The sequence below is a fragment of the Lissotriton vulgaris genome, chromosome 8 (assembly GCF_964263255.1).
Source record: "Lissotriton vulgaris chromosome 8, aLisVul1.2, whole genome shotgun sequence".
Lineage (NCBI taxonomy): Eukaryota > Metazoa > Chordata > Amphibia > Caudata > Salamandridae > Lissotriton > Lissotriton vulgaris.
In genome coordinates, this window is record NC_141696.1 from 1,183,857,836 (window position 1) to 1,183,877,423 (window position 19,588).

Here is a 19,588-nt window from a genome sequence, read left to right on the forward strand (position 1 = left end):
GTCCATAGATTATTCATTGCCATAGCCTGTTAATCCCTCTAGTTCTTTTAAACCAGTTCAGCAGTCGTGATTGCACTCTAAGGGTTTACCAATCTATTACCTGGGAACTTTAGTTGGCTCTGCTGTACCAGCCATTTTACTCAAGAGCCATGTATCAGCTCTTAAGTGTAGAGAAGGTGCCTCACCAACATCTCCAGTGCTTAAGCATGGCAGAGCGGTTACTGGAGCTTTGGTGTGTATACAACTGAGCTCTTCAATTAAGATCTTAAGATCTTGCAGTGTGGTGCAAGATTCAAGAAATAACCTAAATAAGAATGTATGGGCCACTTACTGATTTATTAAGATGACAATGCTCTTGTTTCACTTGTTTCTCACTAATTTAATATTTTATCTTTTTTTCTTTGTGTGGAAGAAATTGTTTGTTGTAAATGTATGTAAATGTAAATGTATAGGCATTTATATAGCGCACTACTTACCCGTAGGGTCCCAAGGCGCTTCGACCGCTGCGAAACCCTTCCTGGCTTCCCTGAGAGATGGTCCCTTAATGGGTATCTCCAGGGTGAGACCAGGCATCCCCGGCGGTCTGGTGGGGCCGTTAGTGAAGATGAGGCAAGCTAATGCCCAGAGTTGCCGAGTGTGATCGCTGATCAGAGTGGGCACCGAGGCGAGAGAATTATCAAGTCCGCTGACCCTGGTCCAGAAACCTGCCGCGCCGGGAATCGAACCCTGGTCCCGGGCCGTCCTCTGCTCTCGGGTCTGCCGCCTCTAACCAGTGAGCCACACTACTTCACTTGTTGAGCCTTTTATGGGTTAAATATGTGGTATTGCCACTTTGATAGTTTGTAAACTATTTATCCAAGGCAAATTCTGCAAGTAAGTATCGTGTTTACCCTTGTGAGGGAACCTCCTTGGTGGACTGTAATGGTCTAATTCACCAAGCTGTAGCTACAAATAAGTAGGAGCTGTTCATTGAAATAGTCATAACTTTGTGTATTTTAGTTGAGATTCATGTTTAAGTTCCCCATACAAAGGTGTCATTTATATATGAGAGGTTTTGCATACCTCCCTCAATCATAAGTTTTTTGTAGATGTGTTTTGAGCCTAGTGGACAGAACTGGATAAAAGCTACTTCAATGAACAAAACTTCCAATTTACTATGCTGCACATAGGAGGATACTATCCTCTAGATACAGTATTGCAAACTATAGCACAGGCATTCTCCAAAGCAGTTTACAATAAGCACTATATTCTTATATTAAAATTTGAAAACTTGCAGAAAAACATAGAGAAAACCAAATTATTTGTCAGCAAAAACCAATAGCATTGGGGACTGGGTTAAGCAATGGTTACATACAGCTTTTTCCCCACAATTTCACTAGGGCCACTTTAATAACTTCTAGTTCAAAATTGTTACACTTGCCCCTTGTCTCGATTGAGGAAACAGTGAGTTTGTGGTCCTGTAGGTCTACAGCCACATCCCCATTATTTGACAGAGGAATGGAGAAAGTGTGGCATCCCATCTGTGATTGAAAGGAATCTTTATTGGATCACTGGCAAGCAGGTTCTGGCATTTGAAAGCAGTGTGATGGCTCTACCTGTAAAAGAACAACTTGTAGCAGATGCAGGCAACAGTTGGCCATGGCAGGGGTAATGCTTGACTTGCCTGCTAAATTAGATGCCCTAAGCAAACTGCTCAAAAGACTGAAAAGAGTATTTCGAACTTTAGAAGAGTAAACTTAGTTTCCAAGTATTTGCTCCGTCCGTCCCACCCTTTCTTCCGTTGTTTGATGTCATTCTGCTTAGACTGTAGGACATCTCAACTTTCCATCTGCTTAAAGAGGCATTAGACACACACCTCTTCAGCTAGTTTTCCCTCACCTTCTCTGGGTTCTCTGTATTCCCAGCACCAACTTTTCTGCAGGTGAGTGTTCTCTATCTGTAAGTAAAAAAGCTATTAAATGGTTCACTACATTTCTTACTGATAGGGGTTCAAGCCAAGCCGGGCTGCAAGTTGGCCGCTTATTAAGAGGATTCTACCAGCCGAATCAAAATACGTCATCCTTCCGCCGCTTTGTGGTCTCCCCAATATGACTACCTGGTGCGGTGGCCTTCCTGATGGCTGGTGCACCCCCTGTTTGCTCCTGTGGGGTGTCTGGTGTGTTGCGCGCCCAAGTGGCTACGACGTTGCCTGCCTGTGCCTGGCTCAGTGGGGCCGGGTGTGCTCCTGGGCTCCATACCTGCTGACAGCTGTTGCCATGCTTGCTCCACCGGACGTGGGGTGCTGGGACGTGCATATTTCCCGCACCGGTGTCTAACATCGCCCGCAGTGCTCCTGGCACTCTGGCCTGGGTGGGCCGGAGTCATGCCGCATCGGCTTAGGTGTGTGGCTGCCCCCGTGAGTGTCGTCGCCCCTGCTGGACCCCACGGATAGGCACCGCCTGCCCTAGCCTGCACATTTGACTGTGGCTGCCTAAGGCCCCCCGTGGCTGCGGGGGTTTGTTCTGCCTGCACCATGGCCTGGGCGTACACCGCAGGTGAGTGCTACACCCTTTTTGACTTTCTGCCTCTGAATTTCGCCTGCAAGCCTACCGGCGTAAGCTGCGTCCACTACTTCTCCCTCCTGTTCTCTGACGGATGGGGCCCTCAGTGCTACCCTTGCCTTTTCTCTGCATAATACGCTCACCTGCTCTGCCTCTGAAGGATATTTCATGGCTTTGCCCCGTGGGCCCTCTGGAGTGTGTGATTTGGGTACTACACTCGGAGAGACTTGATGCCCCCGGCGTGACCTGGTCAAGTCAAGTCAAGTCAAATAATTTATATAGCGCGCTACATACCCAGAGGTTCTCAAGGCGCTTGAAGAAGGGTGGGGAATTACTTGTCGAATATCCAAGTTTTAAGTTGCTTTCTGAATGCTAGGTGGTTCTGAGTGAGGCGAAGGTGAATGGGAAGTGAGTTCCAGGTTTTAGCTGCCAGGTAGGAGAAGGATCTTCCTCCCATGGTGGTTTTGTTGATGCGAGGTACAGCAGCAAGGGCTTGGTTGGAGGAGCGTAGCTGGCGGGAGGGGGTGTAGAAGGAAAGTCGTGTGTTGAGGCATTCGGATCCAAGTTCGTAAAGTGCTTTGTGTGCGTGGGTTAGGAGGCGGAATGTTATCCTCTTATTGACGGGGAGCCAGTGGAGGTTTTTCAGGTGACTAGAAATGTGGTCTTTACGCGGGATGTCTAGTATGAGTCTGGCTGATGCGTTCTGGATGCGTTGGAGTTTTTTCTGAAGTTTTGCGGTGGTACCGGCATATAGGGTGTTTCCGTAGTCCAGGCGGCTCGTGATCAGTGCGTGGGTGACCGTTTTTCTAGTTTCGGTGGGGATCCAGCGAAATGTTTTTTTGAGCATGCGAAGAATGTTGAAGCAAGATGATGAAACGGCGTTGACTTGTCTGTTCATCGAGAGTGAGGAGTCCAGGATGACGCCCAGGTTCCGTGCGTGGTCCGTAGGGATGGGTGCTTTTCCAAGGGCCTCTGGCCACCAAGAGTCATCCCAGGCGGAGGGGGCGGTACCTAGGATAAGGACTTCTGTTTTGTCTGAATTCAGTTTCAGACGGCTGTGCTTCATCCACTCGGCAACTTCTTTCATTCCTTCATGTAGGTTGGTTTTGGCGGTGTTAGGGTCTTTGGTGAGTGAGAGGATCAGTTGAGTGTCATCAGCGTAGGAGATGATGTTGAGGTTGTGTTGGCGTGCGATGGTCGCGAGGGGGCTCATGTATACGTTGAAGAGGGTGGGGCTGAGTGAAGATCCTTGTGGCACGCCGCAAATGACTTCAGTGGCCTCGGACTTGAATGGTGGAAGGCGGACTCTCTGAGTTCTTCCGGTAAGGAATGAGGTGATCCATTCCAGTGCTTTTCCTTGGATTCAGATGTTTCTGAGGTGTTGTAGCAGGGTGCTATGACAGACTGTGTCGAAGGCTGCGGAGAGGTCAAGGAGGATGAGGGCGACTGTGTCTCCATTGTCCAGTAGAGTTCGAATGTCGTCTGTTGCTGCGATGAGTGCGGTCTCAGTGCTGTGTTTTGCTCGGAAGCCGGACTGTGAGGAATCGAGGGATTTGTTGGTTTCGAGGAAGGCGGCGAGCTGGTTGTTGACGGCTTTCTCGATGACTTTGGCCGGGAATGGAAGGAGCGAGATGGGGCGGTAGTTTTTGAGTTCGGTGGGGTCAGCTGTGGGTTTTTTCAGAAGGGCTCTGAGTTCGGCGTGTTTCCAGCTTTCCGGGAAGGTGGCGGAGTTGAGGGAGCAGTTGATGACGTCTCGGAGGTGTGGTGCTATGATGGAGTCTGCTTTGTTGAAGATGTGGTGAGGGCATGGGTCTGTGGGGGATCCTGAGTGGATGGAGTTCATCAGGCGGATGGTGTCCTCAGTGGAGATTGGGTTCCAGTCATTAAGGATGTTCAAGGGGGGTGAAGGTACGGCAGAAGGTTGGGTGGGTTGGTCTCCGGGTTGGTTGTCGAAGCTGTTGTGGATGTCTGCGATTTTGTTGTGGAAGAACGAAGCTAGGGAGTCGCAAAGGGTTTGAGAGGGAGTGATGTCGTTGGAGTTGGCTGAGGGGTTGGTAAATTCTTTGACGATGTTGAATAATTCCTTGCTGTTGTGGGCGTTGTTGTCTAGTCGGTCTTTGAGTGCGGCTTTCTTGGCAGTCCGGATCAGTTGGTGGTGTGTGCGGGTGGCGTTTTTGAAGGCGTCCTTGGTGCTGGTGTTTGGGTCTTTTTTCCAGGCCTTCTCAAGGGAGCGACAGAGTTTTTGGGATTTCTTAAGATCATCGTTGAACCAGGGAGCGTTTTTGCTGCCTAGTTTGATTTGACGTTTTTTCAAAGGTGCTAGATTGTCGGCGCTGTTGGTTAGCCATTGAGTGAGGTTAATGGCTGCTTGGTTGGGGTTCGAAGAGTGGGCAGGGGGGTTTTGAAGAAGCGATGAGGAGATCTGGTCGATGGTGATTTTGTTCCAATTTCTTCGCAGAGTAGGTTGAGGATGGTTGTGGGTTGTGGTCTTTTTGTAGACAAAGTGAACGCAGCTGTGGTCCGTCCAATGGAGAACTGTGGTGTGACTGAAGGAGATATGTTTGCTGGAGGTGAAGATGGGGTCGAGTGTGTGACCTGCGTAGTGAGTGGGGGTATTAACAAGTTGTTTGAGTCCGAGGTTTGCGAGATTGTCCAGAAGGGTGGTGGCGTTGCAATCGTTGCTTTTTTCCAGGTGAAAATTGAGGTCTCCCAATAGAATGTAGTCCTCGGAGGGGAGGGCGTGTGGGGTGATAAAGTCAGTGATGTCTTCACTGAATTGTGCACGGGGTCCTGGAGGCCTGTAGAGGAGGGTGCCTCTGAGTGTGGTCTTGGGGTCGGTGTGGATCTGAAAGTGAAGGTGTTCGGCGCTAGCGAGGTTGACGTCTGAGCTGGTTGAGATGCGGATGGAATTCTTATGGACGATAGCGATGCCTCCTCCTGTTTGGTAGGTGCGGTCTTTTCGGATGATCTTGTAGCCTTCCGGGATGGCAATGGTGATGTCTGGGGCTGAGGAGGCGTTCATCCATGTTTCTGTTAGGAAGGTGACGTCCGGAGAGATGGTGTCTAGTAGATTCCAAAGGTCGATGGCGTGTCTATGGACCGAGCGGGTGTTGAGCAGGATGAATTTTAGGTGGTTGGTGTCAGATCTCTGTTTGGTGTTCGTGGATGAGGAGTTGGTCTTGGTGCCGTCATATTTGCAGGAGTTGCAAGTGAAGGGTCCATGGGTGTGTCCAGGAGCGGCTTGGGCGCAGTTGGGGAGTCGGCCGGGGTTTAGGGCTAAGAGGGTGGAGGCGTCGTATGTAATGCGGGTGGGGTGGGTGGTACCGGGGTTAGGGGGTCTGGCGCTGGGCGCGGGCTTGGCGCGGACGGGCGTAGACGGGCTTACCTTTGGCGCACCTTCGGCGCGGCCGCAGCGCGTGGACGCTGTGCGTTGATTCATCTGTCCTAAATGGTGAGTGGAGGGGGGGGCGGAGCGTGGGAGGGGCAGCTGGGAGGCGGGGAGGAGACACGGGCCACGAGCACAACAAATGGAGGTAGGGAAAGTGAAACTGGGGCACGAACACACTGAAGGGGACAAATAAAGTACAATAAATGCAGCGCAATTCACATAAAATATTAATTTCTATTAAACTATACCAGGCGCTCTCAGAGGACAGGCAATGGGCGCTAAGACAGCGTCGAGGCACTGGAACTGCAGGCGATGTCTGGCGCAGCAAAATGTAATTCACTCTGAAATCAGCAGGAGGGGTGCCGGTAGGTAGGGAAGTGAGGCAGGGAGCGACCGTCGAGGAGCGAGTCCAGCTGGTCACAGTGAGCCAGGGGAGGAGTGCTCTAACTCGGCTAGTGGGTGGGAGGGGCAGCTCGGAGGCGGGGAGGAGACACGGGCCACGAGCACAACAAATGGAGGTAGGGAAAGTGAAACTGGGGCACGAACACACTGAAGGGGACAAATAAAGTACAATAAATGCAGCGCAATTCACATAAAATATTAATTTCTATTAAACGATACCAGACGCTCTCAGAGGACAGGCAATGGGCGCTAAGACAGCGTCGAGGCGCTGGAACTGCAGGCGATGTCTGGCGCAGCAAAATGTAATTCACTCTGAAATCAGCAGGAGGGGTGCCGGTAGGTAGGGAAGTGAGGCAGGGAGCGACCGTCGAGGAGCGAGTCCAGCTGGTCACAGTAAGCCAGGGGAGGAGTGCTCTAACTCGGCTAGTGGGTGGGAGGGGCAGCTGGGAGGCGGGGAGGAGACATGGGCCACGAGCACAACAAATGGAGGTAGGGAAAGTGAAACTGGGGCACGAACACACTGAAGGGGACAAATAAAGTACAATAAATGCAGCGCAATTCACATAAAATATTAATTTCTATTAAACGATACCAGGCGCTCTCAGAGGACAGGCAATGGGCGCTAAGACAGCGTTGAGGCGCTGGAACTGCAGGCGATGTCTGGCGCACCAAAATGTAATTCACTCTGAAATCAGCAGGAGGGGTGCCTTTAGGTAGGGAAGTGAGGCAGGGAGCGACCGTCCTGTTCTGGGCTGATGACCGTGGATCCCGAGCCTGCTCATACCCCTCGGGATTGGAGGCTGTCCTGGGTGTGGCACGGCTTGGGGTATGGCGTTGGGACACCTTGCCTGCAATTTTTGAGGCACGTCACATTCCAGACCCATACGATTTTCAAAGTACTCACTCCCTCCACATTCACTGTGCCAGGAGGCACATTGTGTTGAGACTTAAGGGCAGCCCTCCATCCACCTTGCTAGGGGTGCTCTTCATTCCCACAGTGCAGGACCTCTTGCCTTCAATATTGGGGGCACGTCACCTTCCAGACCCCTAAGGGTTACAGGGGACTTGCTCCCCAACTGGTAATGAAACAGGAGGCACAGGTGTTGAGACTTGCCTGAGGAGGTGGACCTCCTTCCACTACGCTAAAGGTGTTCTGCACTCCTGCAGCGCGGGACATCTTGCCTTGCAATCATCGTCTCCTTTACACATCGTAGCCATCGCCACTGAACCTGTGCCTCTGTGCTGTGGCCCTACATTGCACCTTCTGGTGGAATTTGCATTTTCCCTGGTGTCAGTGGCGCTGCTGGTCAGGGACGGGCACCTCACTCATGGTCAACATAAGCAAGCACAATGCCTGCCAGCAGAAGCTCAACTTTAAGAGCAGACATTTAACTCACCTTGCCAAGCAAGAACCTCCACCAGATGATTCCTTCATATGCTCTGGAGGTGAAACTCCACCAGATGTTGATCTCAAGGAATTCTGATCGAGGTGAAATCCAGTCTAAAATCTATTGTTGCCAAGTTGAATAGCCTCACCTCCCGTTTGGACCATATGAAACAACACGTGGGCAAGCATGAGACCATACTTGACCATTTAGAGACTAGGGTATCAAATGCAGATGATGCCCAAGCTGAGTCCAAAGAGCACTTGCTGAGAATGGAAAAGGTCCTGGAGGTTATTAAGGCAAAAAAAGAGGACTTGGAGGTGCCCTCGTGCTAGAGCAACCTCCGGATCATTGGCCTCCCAGAATCCAATGCTATTAATAAAATGGAGAACTTTGTGGAAACTCTTTTCTGTGAGCTCTTCCGCGAGGCCCTATCCCCAGTTTTCATAGTGGAACAGGTGCACCGATCATTGGCACCACGGCCCCCTATGGGTGCCCCCCGCAACCCATTGTGGCCAAATTACTAAATTTCAGGGATCGTGACATCTTCCTGCGACTTGCCCGTGAACGGTAAACCATCGCCTATCAAGGTAGTGAGCTATTATTGTATCCCAACTTCGCCTTATAGGTTAAGGCTTCACAACAAGAGTTTCTTTCAGCTAAAAGGGTCCTTCAAAAGGCAGACATACCCTAGGCTGTCATGTACCCAGAAAAATTGTGCATCTCGTTTGAAGGGAAGTCACACATTTTTATAGATGCTAAGTCTGCCCTGAATTTCAGTAGATGTATTACCACTGCCCGGGACTCGCCTGGTGGATCTTCATGTGAATCAGCGAACAATCCTCTTGGTGACAATGATTGAGTCAAAACTCACGTGTCACCATGTGAGCTCACCTGGGCAACATACCCAGTGGTGGCTGCCGGCAGGCGCTCCCTCTGTGCCAAGACGACAAGACTATACTCCCACACCGTTGCTCTTTAGGAGGGCTGCCGCCACTCTCAGTTAGCCCATCTGTTGCACGGAGGCTGCCTCTACACCTGGGGTATTGCCACCCATACGGCCACCTTGTGCGATCAACATGGGTATCCGCCCAGCCTCCCTCTACCTCCAGGGATGTTTCCTGACCAGCTTACTGCTTTTCTATCGAAATGAAAGGTAGGAATGTTTTACTAAACCTTGTTTTTGGGATGGTGTGGGTGGGTATAAGTTGTTGATCATCATCGTTGTTTGAAGTTGCATTGTTCTCCCCTCTGTTCCATAGCACGATCTGTCTCCTTACAGAGAACACCCCTCCGGATATAGATGTGCCCTACCCCAATGCCCCCTCCTTTCAGTGCCATGACCTCCTCTAAGTGCCTTACATGGAATATCCACCCCCTAAATGACCACAGGGAAGCTCAACACCAAGTTGATATCTGTTTCCTTCAGGACCTACACCTCACTCAGCCCTTAGCACCGGGTGTGGGGAGACGCATACCTTTTTATATTCCAATTATGCTAGAGGGGTCACCATAATACTGTGTAAAGGCCCTCAGTGGCAGACGCACCGAGCCATCTGTGCTGACAATGGCAGATATGTGCTTCTTGCACCACTCTGCACTGCCAACCAGTTATATTGGCCACTGTATATGGCCCTAAAACTGATGACTCCGACTTTTCCTTTGAGATTTGGCATTAATCTCTGGGCTTGGACCTGGGGCCATTATATGGGGTGGTGATTTTATTGTTGCTTTAGACAATCAACTAGAGATGTTCGGAACATCCAGACAGCCACATCCACATCCACGTTCTGTGCTAAACCTTAACACTATTACACAAGGCAGCCGCTTACAAGACATCTGGTGGCATATGCATGCTACAAGCACAGAAGGCCCCTGCATTACAGCTCACCATAATGCATGCTCCAGGATTGATTAGTGGCTAGTCTTGTTGGATGCTCAGACCTGGATATCACATGTGTCACATCTCCCTCGCATTCTTTTTGACCATGCCCCTGTTGTGTTAGAGATTCTGATCCCTCCATTGACTCAACGTGCTTTTGCTTAGCTTATTCCCTCTGGAGTGCTGCGTGGCGCTGAATCCCACGAAGAGGTTCATACTTCAATTAGTGTTTTTCAACATAATGAGGGCTCTGTTAACTACCCATCCACGCTCTGGGAGGCCTTTAAGGCGGTTGTCAGCGGCTTGTGTATTTCAAAGCAATCTTGGGTCCTTAAAGCTATACGGTGACGACTCACCCTCTTGGAACAGGTGATCCAGAGCCTAGAACAGCTCCCACAGCGTGGCCACATTAGCCGAGATCCAGAACAAATGAGAATATTTTTCAGAGGAGGCTTTGGCGAAACTCACTATTTAGATAGAGGAATGCCTGCTTGCCGCTACAGGGAGACCGATCGCCCCAACAAGACGCTCGCTGGCTTATTACACAAGCCGCAGGCTTCTACATATGTGGTTGAACTGCTTTTCCGAGCACCAAGGCATATAATCCACCCGACAGCCCTACTAGACACTATGACCTCCTTTTATTCCAAGCTATACACTGGCTCGCCAGTTCCCTCGAAGAGCAATTTAGAGTCCTAATGTGATGAGATACAGCTCCTCTGGCTGGACCACGCTCACCGAAAGAACCATGACTCACCCATTACAGTGGAGGAACTCACACAGCTTATACATGGTGTCCCGGGCAATAAGGTGTCATGCCTAGATGGCCTTACAACAGCAATTTATAAAATGTTTGCCCCGATCCTCACACCCCTCTTCTTAGCAATGTTTAGGAGTAGCGGTAGAGGGGTGTTTTGCCCCCTCCCTCACGGAAGCAGTCATAGTGACTACCATTAAACCTGATAAACCGGCACAATGTTGTGACCTTTATAGCCGCTGTCCATGATTGACGTGGACAACAAGCGTTTTGCCAAAATCATAGCCAATCATCTTCTTCCGTTGCTGCCCACGATGGTCAGACCAGATCAGTCCAGGTTTATCCTGGACCGCTCTGCCTCTCACAACCTGCGCACCATCCTCGCTGGCTTGCACCATCTAGACCCTTGGGTGTCGGTGGCCTCCTCGATTCTACGAAGGTCTCCGACTCCCTCAAATGGCATTACCTATTCGCGTTACTAGCGCCTAAGCTCCAGATTACTTCATCAGATACAGCTCCTATACACCTTGCCCACTGCCTGTGTGCAGCTCAATGAAATGTTGTCTGATGCATTCCAGGTGACCCATGGAACAGGGTGACAGGGGTGCCATCTCTCGCCCCTCCTCTTCGGCATAGCGATGGAGCCATTGGCGGCACAGTTTAGACAGCATCATGTCCACCGTGGTCTGGGTTTCACTTCCATTGGGTTGGTGGTTTCCATGTATGCTGAGGATATTACTCTTTATATTCATGATCCGCAGGTGAACCCGGCCCCACTGACCCGCGAAATAATCCGCTTTGGTGGCTTCTCTGGCATTTTGATCAACTGGTCAAAATCAATATTGTTTCTCCTTTCCAATGGCACACAGCATTTCCCCATGAAATATGCGTTCAAGTAGGCAACTGAGCCAGTGTAATACTTGGGGATCTGGATCAACCGAGACATGGAAGAGCTCTGGCGGACTAACTATGATACTACAATGGGATTCTAATTTGTTCCTGTCCGCAGCTGGCTGGGCAAATTGCAATAGCAAAGATGGGCGTCATACCCAAGTTTTTATATTTTTTTCCTAACTTGCCCATTCCTCTAATGACCCATTAACTGCCCCGCTTATGCTCTGACTTAATCGCACTCGTGTGGGCGGGCAAGTAGTAACACACTCAATCGGAGATCCTAAGGCTACCACTCACCCAGAGAGGCCTATGTGCACCTGATATGGCGCTCTATGCACTATGTGCCCTGGTGCAATTTCTGTATTTTTGTCTCTACCCAATGATGTTCCATCCACACATGGCGGTTGAGGCGGACCTGAGGCGCCCTGGCCACTCAACACTGCCCTTTACATAACCTATTGTGCCTCCAGGGTGAAGTGGACACTGGTGTCTGTGTGTGATGGGCATGGGGTGCTCTGTGGAAGGGTGCCAAACCACCTTACATGTATACCCCTTCGATTCCACTTTGTTGTAATCCCACACTGCCAGCACTGATGGATGCGGGTGCTAGAGCTCGAACCGAAGAGTGCAGCCTCGTCATCTCCTTTGATCTCTATCCATAGAACCAATTCCTGCCCCCATTTGCAGCATCTGCTACTTCGCTCCCCACGGCTTTAGAGATGCTGCTATGTCACCAACTCCGGGCCACCTGTTGTGCCCTACATAACACATTTCCAGCACCCGCCCCTTCACGCCCTGGAGCATATATTGACAAACCCCTCACCATGCAAACTAGTCACCAGGCTATGCTACCATGCAGACATCCGCACCACTTGACATACCTAAAGTCCATACGGCTTGGATATCGGACACTGACCTCCCCCCCCACACCCACCTTACTGACACCCACTGGACCTACTCCGGTGACCAGACAGCCTGACAGTCTCCCAACTACAGACTGCGACTCGTGCATTTTAAGTTCTTACACTGCCTCTACCGCACCCCGAATCAGCTTTTCAGCATAGGACTCAGCGTGGTTGGCACTGCCTTTCCCCACAAGCCACTTTTCTGCACCTTGTGTGGTAGTGCCCCCATGTAGCTGTGTTCTGGGAGGGGGTGTTCCTTTGTTTATGAGATTACTGGCCATGTTCTCCCTTTTGCCGGTGGCCCTACTGTGGGATGCTGCTGTCTTATTGCCAAGCTTCTACTCTTGGCCAATTGCAGGGTGGCCATTTATTGGGGTCGGCGACCACCCCTGCTGTATCCGCTTGACTCTGGAACACGGCGTAGTGCCAGGAACAACTTGTCCAATTTCTGCGACATGTTACCCCCTCTAGCATGCCCCAGGGAAATTTGGGAACCATTTCCTGCAAACATTCGCTACAGGGACTCACCCGTGACCTCACCACAGGGTCCTACACTTGAGGTCAAATCGTTGCTTCATGCCTCACTGCGCTCCCCTAACTACACAGCAGAGAGTCACAGCTATCTCACCCCTATTGCAGAGATGTGTTCTCCTGTCCCCCTACCACTGATCCTGCTTTTCTGGTTGGTTAAAACTAGCACGCTGTTGAGGGTCAGGAATCACAACGTGGATATTGGACACTTGGAGCACATATGAAGGAGGAACTGTCTTGATACTGTTAGTACTGTACATCATAATGACACCTGTACTGGGGTGAATGTATTACATTGTTCTGCATTCTGTCCATCAATTGTTCATTTTGCACTTGTCACCCCGAGTGGGACGGGTATGCCCAGACGTGGGTCCCGTGCTCTCCATGCCACTGGAGTCAAGCTATCCTGGCTGAAAACGGCTGAAAGCCCGAAACCGGTTCTAGGAGGCTTGTTTCTAGTCCAGGCAGGACATGGCCTGGCAGTTCCGGCTGGACTGTTCCCATTGGGCGCAGCATCAAGACTGATTTGCATATGGCTGGGTCTAAACTGGAATGGCATGGTGAGCAACAAAACGATGGATTTAGGCCCAGATCTCTGTACTTGGGTGAATGTATGACATTGTTCTGCATTCTGTCCATCAATTGTTCTTTTTGCAACCGTGCTTATCCCCTACATCCCTCCCCCTTACTCTCCCGCCTCCACCTCTCCTCCACCCTCACCTTACCCCATTCCTCCGCCATGTCTCACAGTTGTGACTATTTTCATGTGTTTTTCTATAAATGCTGATAAAAATAAATGTTAAAAAAAAACAAAAAACTGTTCTTACTGATAGATTATCAGCACATTTGAATAAAACGCACATGTAACATACAAACCAAAAAAAGCATAGTGGTTGAATTGTCAAATGGATGAAGGATTCAGCCTGCCTTCCCAAGTTTCCCCATTTATTGGTGCCAAAGATGGTACGGCCATGGCATCCCATACGCCACACTGCCACTCCTTAAGGGCATCATAGATGCCATAGCAAGTTTCATCTAGGCCCTGAAGGAACATGATTGCATCACCTTCATCCTGATGGAACTCCATTGGCTTCCTTTGCCGGCCTGCACCGCCAGCAATACCAGCTGCACCATTTACAAAACCATTGTGCCCAGGACCCACACTTCTCTCGCAGACAACTCTCCATCTCTAGTGGTTCTCAGCGCACCCTCATCCAGGACACCATCAGCCTGCAGACTAAGAAGTGTTAAAAAGAAAAACAAGACAGCAGGTGCTTTCCATCGTGCATCTGGAAAAACATCCCAGTGACTATCAGAAGTGATCCAACGTTGCTCCAATTTAGGAAAAGTTGAAGACTCCCCTCTTTAAAGAACACTACATCACAATGCATTCAGCGTCCACAAGGCAGCTTTCTCTCCTATTTCGCGTTGACTTTATGCCTATCATTGAATATGCACTGCGCTCCGCTGCCATGTGGCTAGGTTCACGCCACATACGTACACATTACTTCAAGAAGGTGCTGTTTCTCGAGCAGATCTCCTGACTTGTAGAATCTACTCCCCTTGCATCTGTATAATGATGCATGCAATACCCTCTGCCGTTTCCTTTTTCTCAACTATGCGTTTTACTGTTATAGCTTTGATTTTCTGATGTTAAATGTTTACTTCATCAAGTTTGTTAAATTGTTACAGACTTCATTTGGGGGCTATAGCACTTAATCTGATTGCAATCAAATGGGTAATTGAATAATCTCTCGAACCTGCTCCATTGAATCCCTTGCTCAGTGGTAGTCTGAGGCAATTTCTATCAACATTTTCTTTCTTGGATATGGTTGGCAGGCAGAAGTCTTCTCATTGGTCCACATACAGTTATTTTTGAGAAAACATAAACAATATTGAAAAATATTAATTTATCTAATGTGCAATACGTATAATATTTTCATAGCCTTGAAATTTCTAACAGGCAGAGTTCCCTTTTGTGCAATTTTCTTAACTTCATAATAAATATTAGTTCTTTAAGATAGGATAGGATAGGATTCATATTTATAATGCGCACGAATGCACAACGGTGTCTTGGCGCTTTTGATGGTAGACCCATGGATCTAATGGAGTTCACAGTCACAGGTCACCCAAACATGGTGGCAAGTGTATGTGATGTTGGACAATTTGTCCCATCCCTGTGTTTAAATTAAACCACTAAAGTACAATGATAAAAAGATCACACAAAGCATACATGTCCTAGCCATGGCCTGGCTAAAAATACATTCTTACTTTTTTCATTTGCTCAGCCTAAATGAGGACCCCTGTTTGTCCTCCAGAATAAATAAGTTTTAGAATAGATGCATTACATGTACAGTTGTGCCTTTTTTCTGGCTATTGAAGGCATTTCATAAATGCCACCCATAATTTGCAATTTAAAAATTATGGATTTTGTTGCAAATGCAAAATTATCCAGATATCCTAAGTTACCATTGCTGGTACTTTCTCCCCCTATAGTCACACATTTGCGTATACCTTGTGGAACCTGTCTTATCTGGTTTAAAAAAACATACTTCAATTGTATCCTGCATTGTATCTTGTGATGTGTATGTGTTTTAGGCCTGGGCATAATTAATGTTACGTGGGGCTAACATTGCGTAAGTTTCTTAATTTTGTGTTATGCTTATCACAGGAAATTCACCAAATTATGCTACATCGTGTATTTTTGGCAAACATTTTGCTCTAGTGCATAAAAATAACATGAACAACCAGAATGCTCACAGCTGCTGTTTGCGGCTTTTGTGTTTTTAAACAGTTTCTTACCATAATATATGTTAGGATGCATTGTGTGCTAAAATATAGCATTTAAGTGATGGTTTTGACTTTTGCATAGCTGTGTGGAATTTCACCCAGTTTTCCAAAACTGTATAGTATCTTGTGATGCGGAGAGCTTTCCAATGCAGTGAATCAATATATTATGGTCCTAGATGTTAGGAGGAAGGAGCTTACAGCCTGATTCATGAAAGACCCGTTTTGCGAGTCTCTAATAACGATTCATAAGGAATCGCTATTACAGGCTCGCAAAACGGGATTCATGTAGGAATATCCCAAAAAAATGTGATTCCTAATTATTCCTTATTTGCGATTAGCAAATTGCTAATCGCAAATAAGGAATAACTCCCCATTCATTCCTATGGGCCAAAAGGCCCATAGGAATGAATGGGGAGTATTCCTTATTTGCGATTAGCAATTAGCTAATCGCAAATAAGATGGCGATTTAAAGGGTGCCAGGGGTGTCCAGAGGACACCCTGTAGCACCCCTTAAATGCTAATTTAAACAGGTGTTGCGCACACATGTCCAAAGGACATGTGTGTGCAACATGCAACTCAGAAAAATGCTTTTAAAAGCATTTTTCTGAGTTTTCGCGATTTACCACGAGGTTTGACCTCGCGGTAAATAGCGGCCCGAAATTGCGATTTCGCAATTTGAAAATGGATGATGAATTGCATTTAAGGAATCTCAAATAGAGATTCCTTAAATGTAATTCCTCGCAAATTTGCGAATTCGCTATTACCGATTTTTGCATTTGGGATGATGAATCCCAAATGCAAAAATCGCACTGGCAAAGGGCCAGATTCTCAGAATCTGGCCCTTTGCGAGCGCAATTACCTTTGATGAATCAGGCTGTAAGTGGGTAAGAGACCTTGCTCATGGAACTGTGCAACTGTTCATGCATGTGCCTGACTGTGTCCACCCATCAGTGAGAAGCACCTGCACCAAATGCTTGAATTGATCTGCATCACAGTTTGAAATTGGTTATTTTTTTATTTGTAACCATTGTTTGTGCTTCCTTTTAACAGACTATCCGGTTCAAATCTTATTTGCTGAGCATGGGCATCTCTAACCCAGTTACCCGCGAAACCTATGGCTCTGGCACACATTACCACATGCAGCTGGCTAAACAGCTGTCTGGAATTCTGCAGGCTCCTCTAGAGGTAAATAGAACAATGCATCTCAGGAGGTGTTTTCCTTGTAGCATTTGTAATACCTATATTAAATCTGTGGTTCTCGTAGTCAACAGTTTTAGGCAGACAACAGCTTCCTATGGTTATGTTTGCTAGCTTCATGATCCCAATGGATTGTGATATTAGCTCTTCATTCATTTCACCTTGCCCTCCAGCAGGCTTTAAGTAAGTTCAGATTCCATTTGTCAGAAACAAGAGCTGGGTTCTTAGTCCAATCCCTAGTCCATACAGTCCTGGCTATGGCTCAAACAACCTACAACATATTTGTCTTTATCCACTCCAAAAATAATTAGTTTTATTGAAGGTGTTTTGCAAATGCCATGTATCTTGAAAATACAACTAAACATTTTTATCCTACAAAGAGGAATATATTTACAAGTAGATTCCTGCCACATGGTAATCAGTTGTTGGTGTTTCATAATTGCCACTACCAGCTTGTCTGAGTAAGTTGTGCAGCTTCATCATTGGCTGTTGTCCCACAAATGCTGACTATAGGCATGTACGTACTAGTGGCCTGTCAGTGTGGTCAGTGGCGAGTCACTCGTGTTCAGTGGGAACTGGGTTGATGAACCTTCTAACCTTTTGAGGAGTACTTTCAGATGCAATCATTCTTGCCCATGACCAACGTTTTTTCATAGCTTCCACTGAAGCACTAGTCATTTGAATGTGTTTTTTGTTTAAAGAACGTAGCTCTCATCCAACATTATTTCATAAGATATGTACTGGTAGTGTGCCTTGTACACCCTCATTTGCACATGGCTATAAAATGCTAAAATTGTATAAGACGCATTGTCTTATTAATTGAGAGAGACCCAAAGTGGTTGAAACAAAGTCTACACATTTAATCAGCCATTAGAGATGTCTTATTGTTTCAAGGTGCAGAAGGCTGTTGGTGTAAACATGATTCCCACCTACTCTACTCTATTGTTCCTGTGCACTAGACCAAGTAGGGTAGATGCTCTCTTGATTTACTGTTTTGTACGTCCATAAATTAAAAAGGAAAAATTGTTGCATAGAAGGTACACTTGCATGCTCTTGGCATCCCTCTTTTCACAGCAAGTTTTAATTGAGCTAGTTGCGAACCCACCAGTGGCTTTTGCCTCATGGTGGTAGACACTGCTGTGTCTAAAGACAATTTCGTTGTGGTATCTGGAATAATTCCACCTTCTCCCCAAGGAAATAATCAGAAATTAGACTTCTGATACCGGTTAATTGGAGTGTGTAGTCTGCCCAAAGACTTATTGGGGGTTATGCCAAGGAACAAAAATAGTCCTAAACATAGCATTCAAGGCTGACTCATAATCATAGGGGAGAGAAAAAGTGAAAAGGCTCTTTGCAGGCCCTACCTTACATAAGAAGTAATGTGCTGGGGGTTTCCTTAATAGTCACCACTGCCTGGAAAAGTGCTAATGCCCTATCTTCCTTGAGCCCTGTGGGAAGAAAGATGGAACGAACAGCAGCCAAGCAATGAAGAACTGCTAACTTCAGCTTTCTGCTCAGCAGGCATTGCCGGCAAGAGGAGGAGGAAATAGGAGAACTCAATAATATCTACCTGAAGAGTGTAAGAAAATAGCAAAGTCAGTGATCCAAGAGAGAAAGACAATCACTAATAACGGCCTAAATTCATCCCTAAATGCTGTTGATACTGCAAGCAGCAATTGTGTACAGACATATTCCAGAGATGCAGCACCTGGTTTAGAATCTCTGGATTCAATCCTGAAGGTCAGGGTACAATTATAAATACACCATTAGCCGTTTCTGCTGTTGATTAGTGACTCTAAGAAATTAATTTGGACAATGAGACAGCAAGAGCTGTGAGGGCCCTCCGAGCCAGAGGAGCATTTAGGCGGAGAGCTCCAAATAGTAGACGAGGCAGGGCGATGACTCTCAACAGCAGCATCACTTCCATTCTTTATCAGTAAGAGTCCTAGAAAGTGCCTCATGTTTCTAATGGAGAATGATCATTACCAATTCAAGTGTTGCACTGTAGAATAAAGTCAGCGCCAAGCGTGTTACCAAAAGGCATAGTAGTAGTTGCAGCAAACTTAAAGCACCAGAGGATCCCTACCTAGGTAGCTGGCTGGTGAAAACAAGTACTCCCTTGCACTACCAGAAAAGCATAAAGCAAATAAAACCTGGCCAAAGGCATGAGGAGATTGCAAGATGCAATCATTCCTTATACTTTTTTCACTGTCAGTGATTGTGATGTCTGGCATAGATGAACTTATAATGCTTACAGTGCTAATACCATCTCCTGTATTGGCTCTTACTGAGTCCAAGATAGCTCCCAAGAAGGTTTTCTCGTCGGCAGGGATGTCTCATGATTTTCTCCAGTTGATAGAAAAATGCAGTGTGAATAGGGTTATATATGAGACTGATATGGGAGTGGGTCTCAAATCAATGGTCTCAGATCTTAGAGGCCTGGGGTGATCTAGTGGTTGTCACAAGTACACTTGGGCAGCAATTGAAATTGTAGACAATAAAGAACATGACAAAGGGCAAGGACTTCAGATACCCAACTTCTTCACTAATCATCAAAAAAGACATACTACACTCTGAGTGGGGTGCTCACCTTTAAAATCTAAATATCAGAGGAGATGGTTGCAGGAAGATGCAGGCTAGCACATAAGTGAGTTGAGACAGTGCTTTCTGATGTTAAACACCTTTCATACCCTAGGAACAGGAAAGGCAATGTAAATACAAACAGGCTATATCACAATCCTGTTCTGCTTCAAATAAAAGGAGTGGGGAGGCATGAAGCCATACATACCATCAAAGCTGGCACAAGCTATATGGAGGAGGGTGATTCAAAGAAACATCCCGTTAATTGCATTACATTTTTGGGCTTCAGGCTACAAGGCCTGCTATAGGGATGACTTACCTATATTGCATGCAGTGA

At 47.4% G+C, this 19,588-nt stretch overlaps 1 protein-coding gene across 1 annotated transcript in view; it reads left to right on the forward strand.

Moving 5' to 3' along the window:
* VPS36 (vacuolar protein sorting 36 homolog) overlaps nucleotides 1-19,588 on the forward strand; it is a 262,064-nt gene that overhangs the window by 188,106 nt on the left and 54,370 nt on the right. Inside the window, exon 9 of the mRNA XM_086935046.1 lies at nucleotides 16,525-16,659. Within this exon, the coding sequence (XP_086791172.1) occupies nucleotides 16,525-16,659 (135 nt within the window). The remainder of the gene's footprint in view (nucleotides 1-16,524; nucleotides 16,660-19,588) is intronic.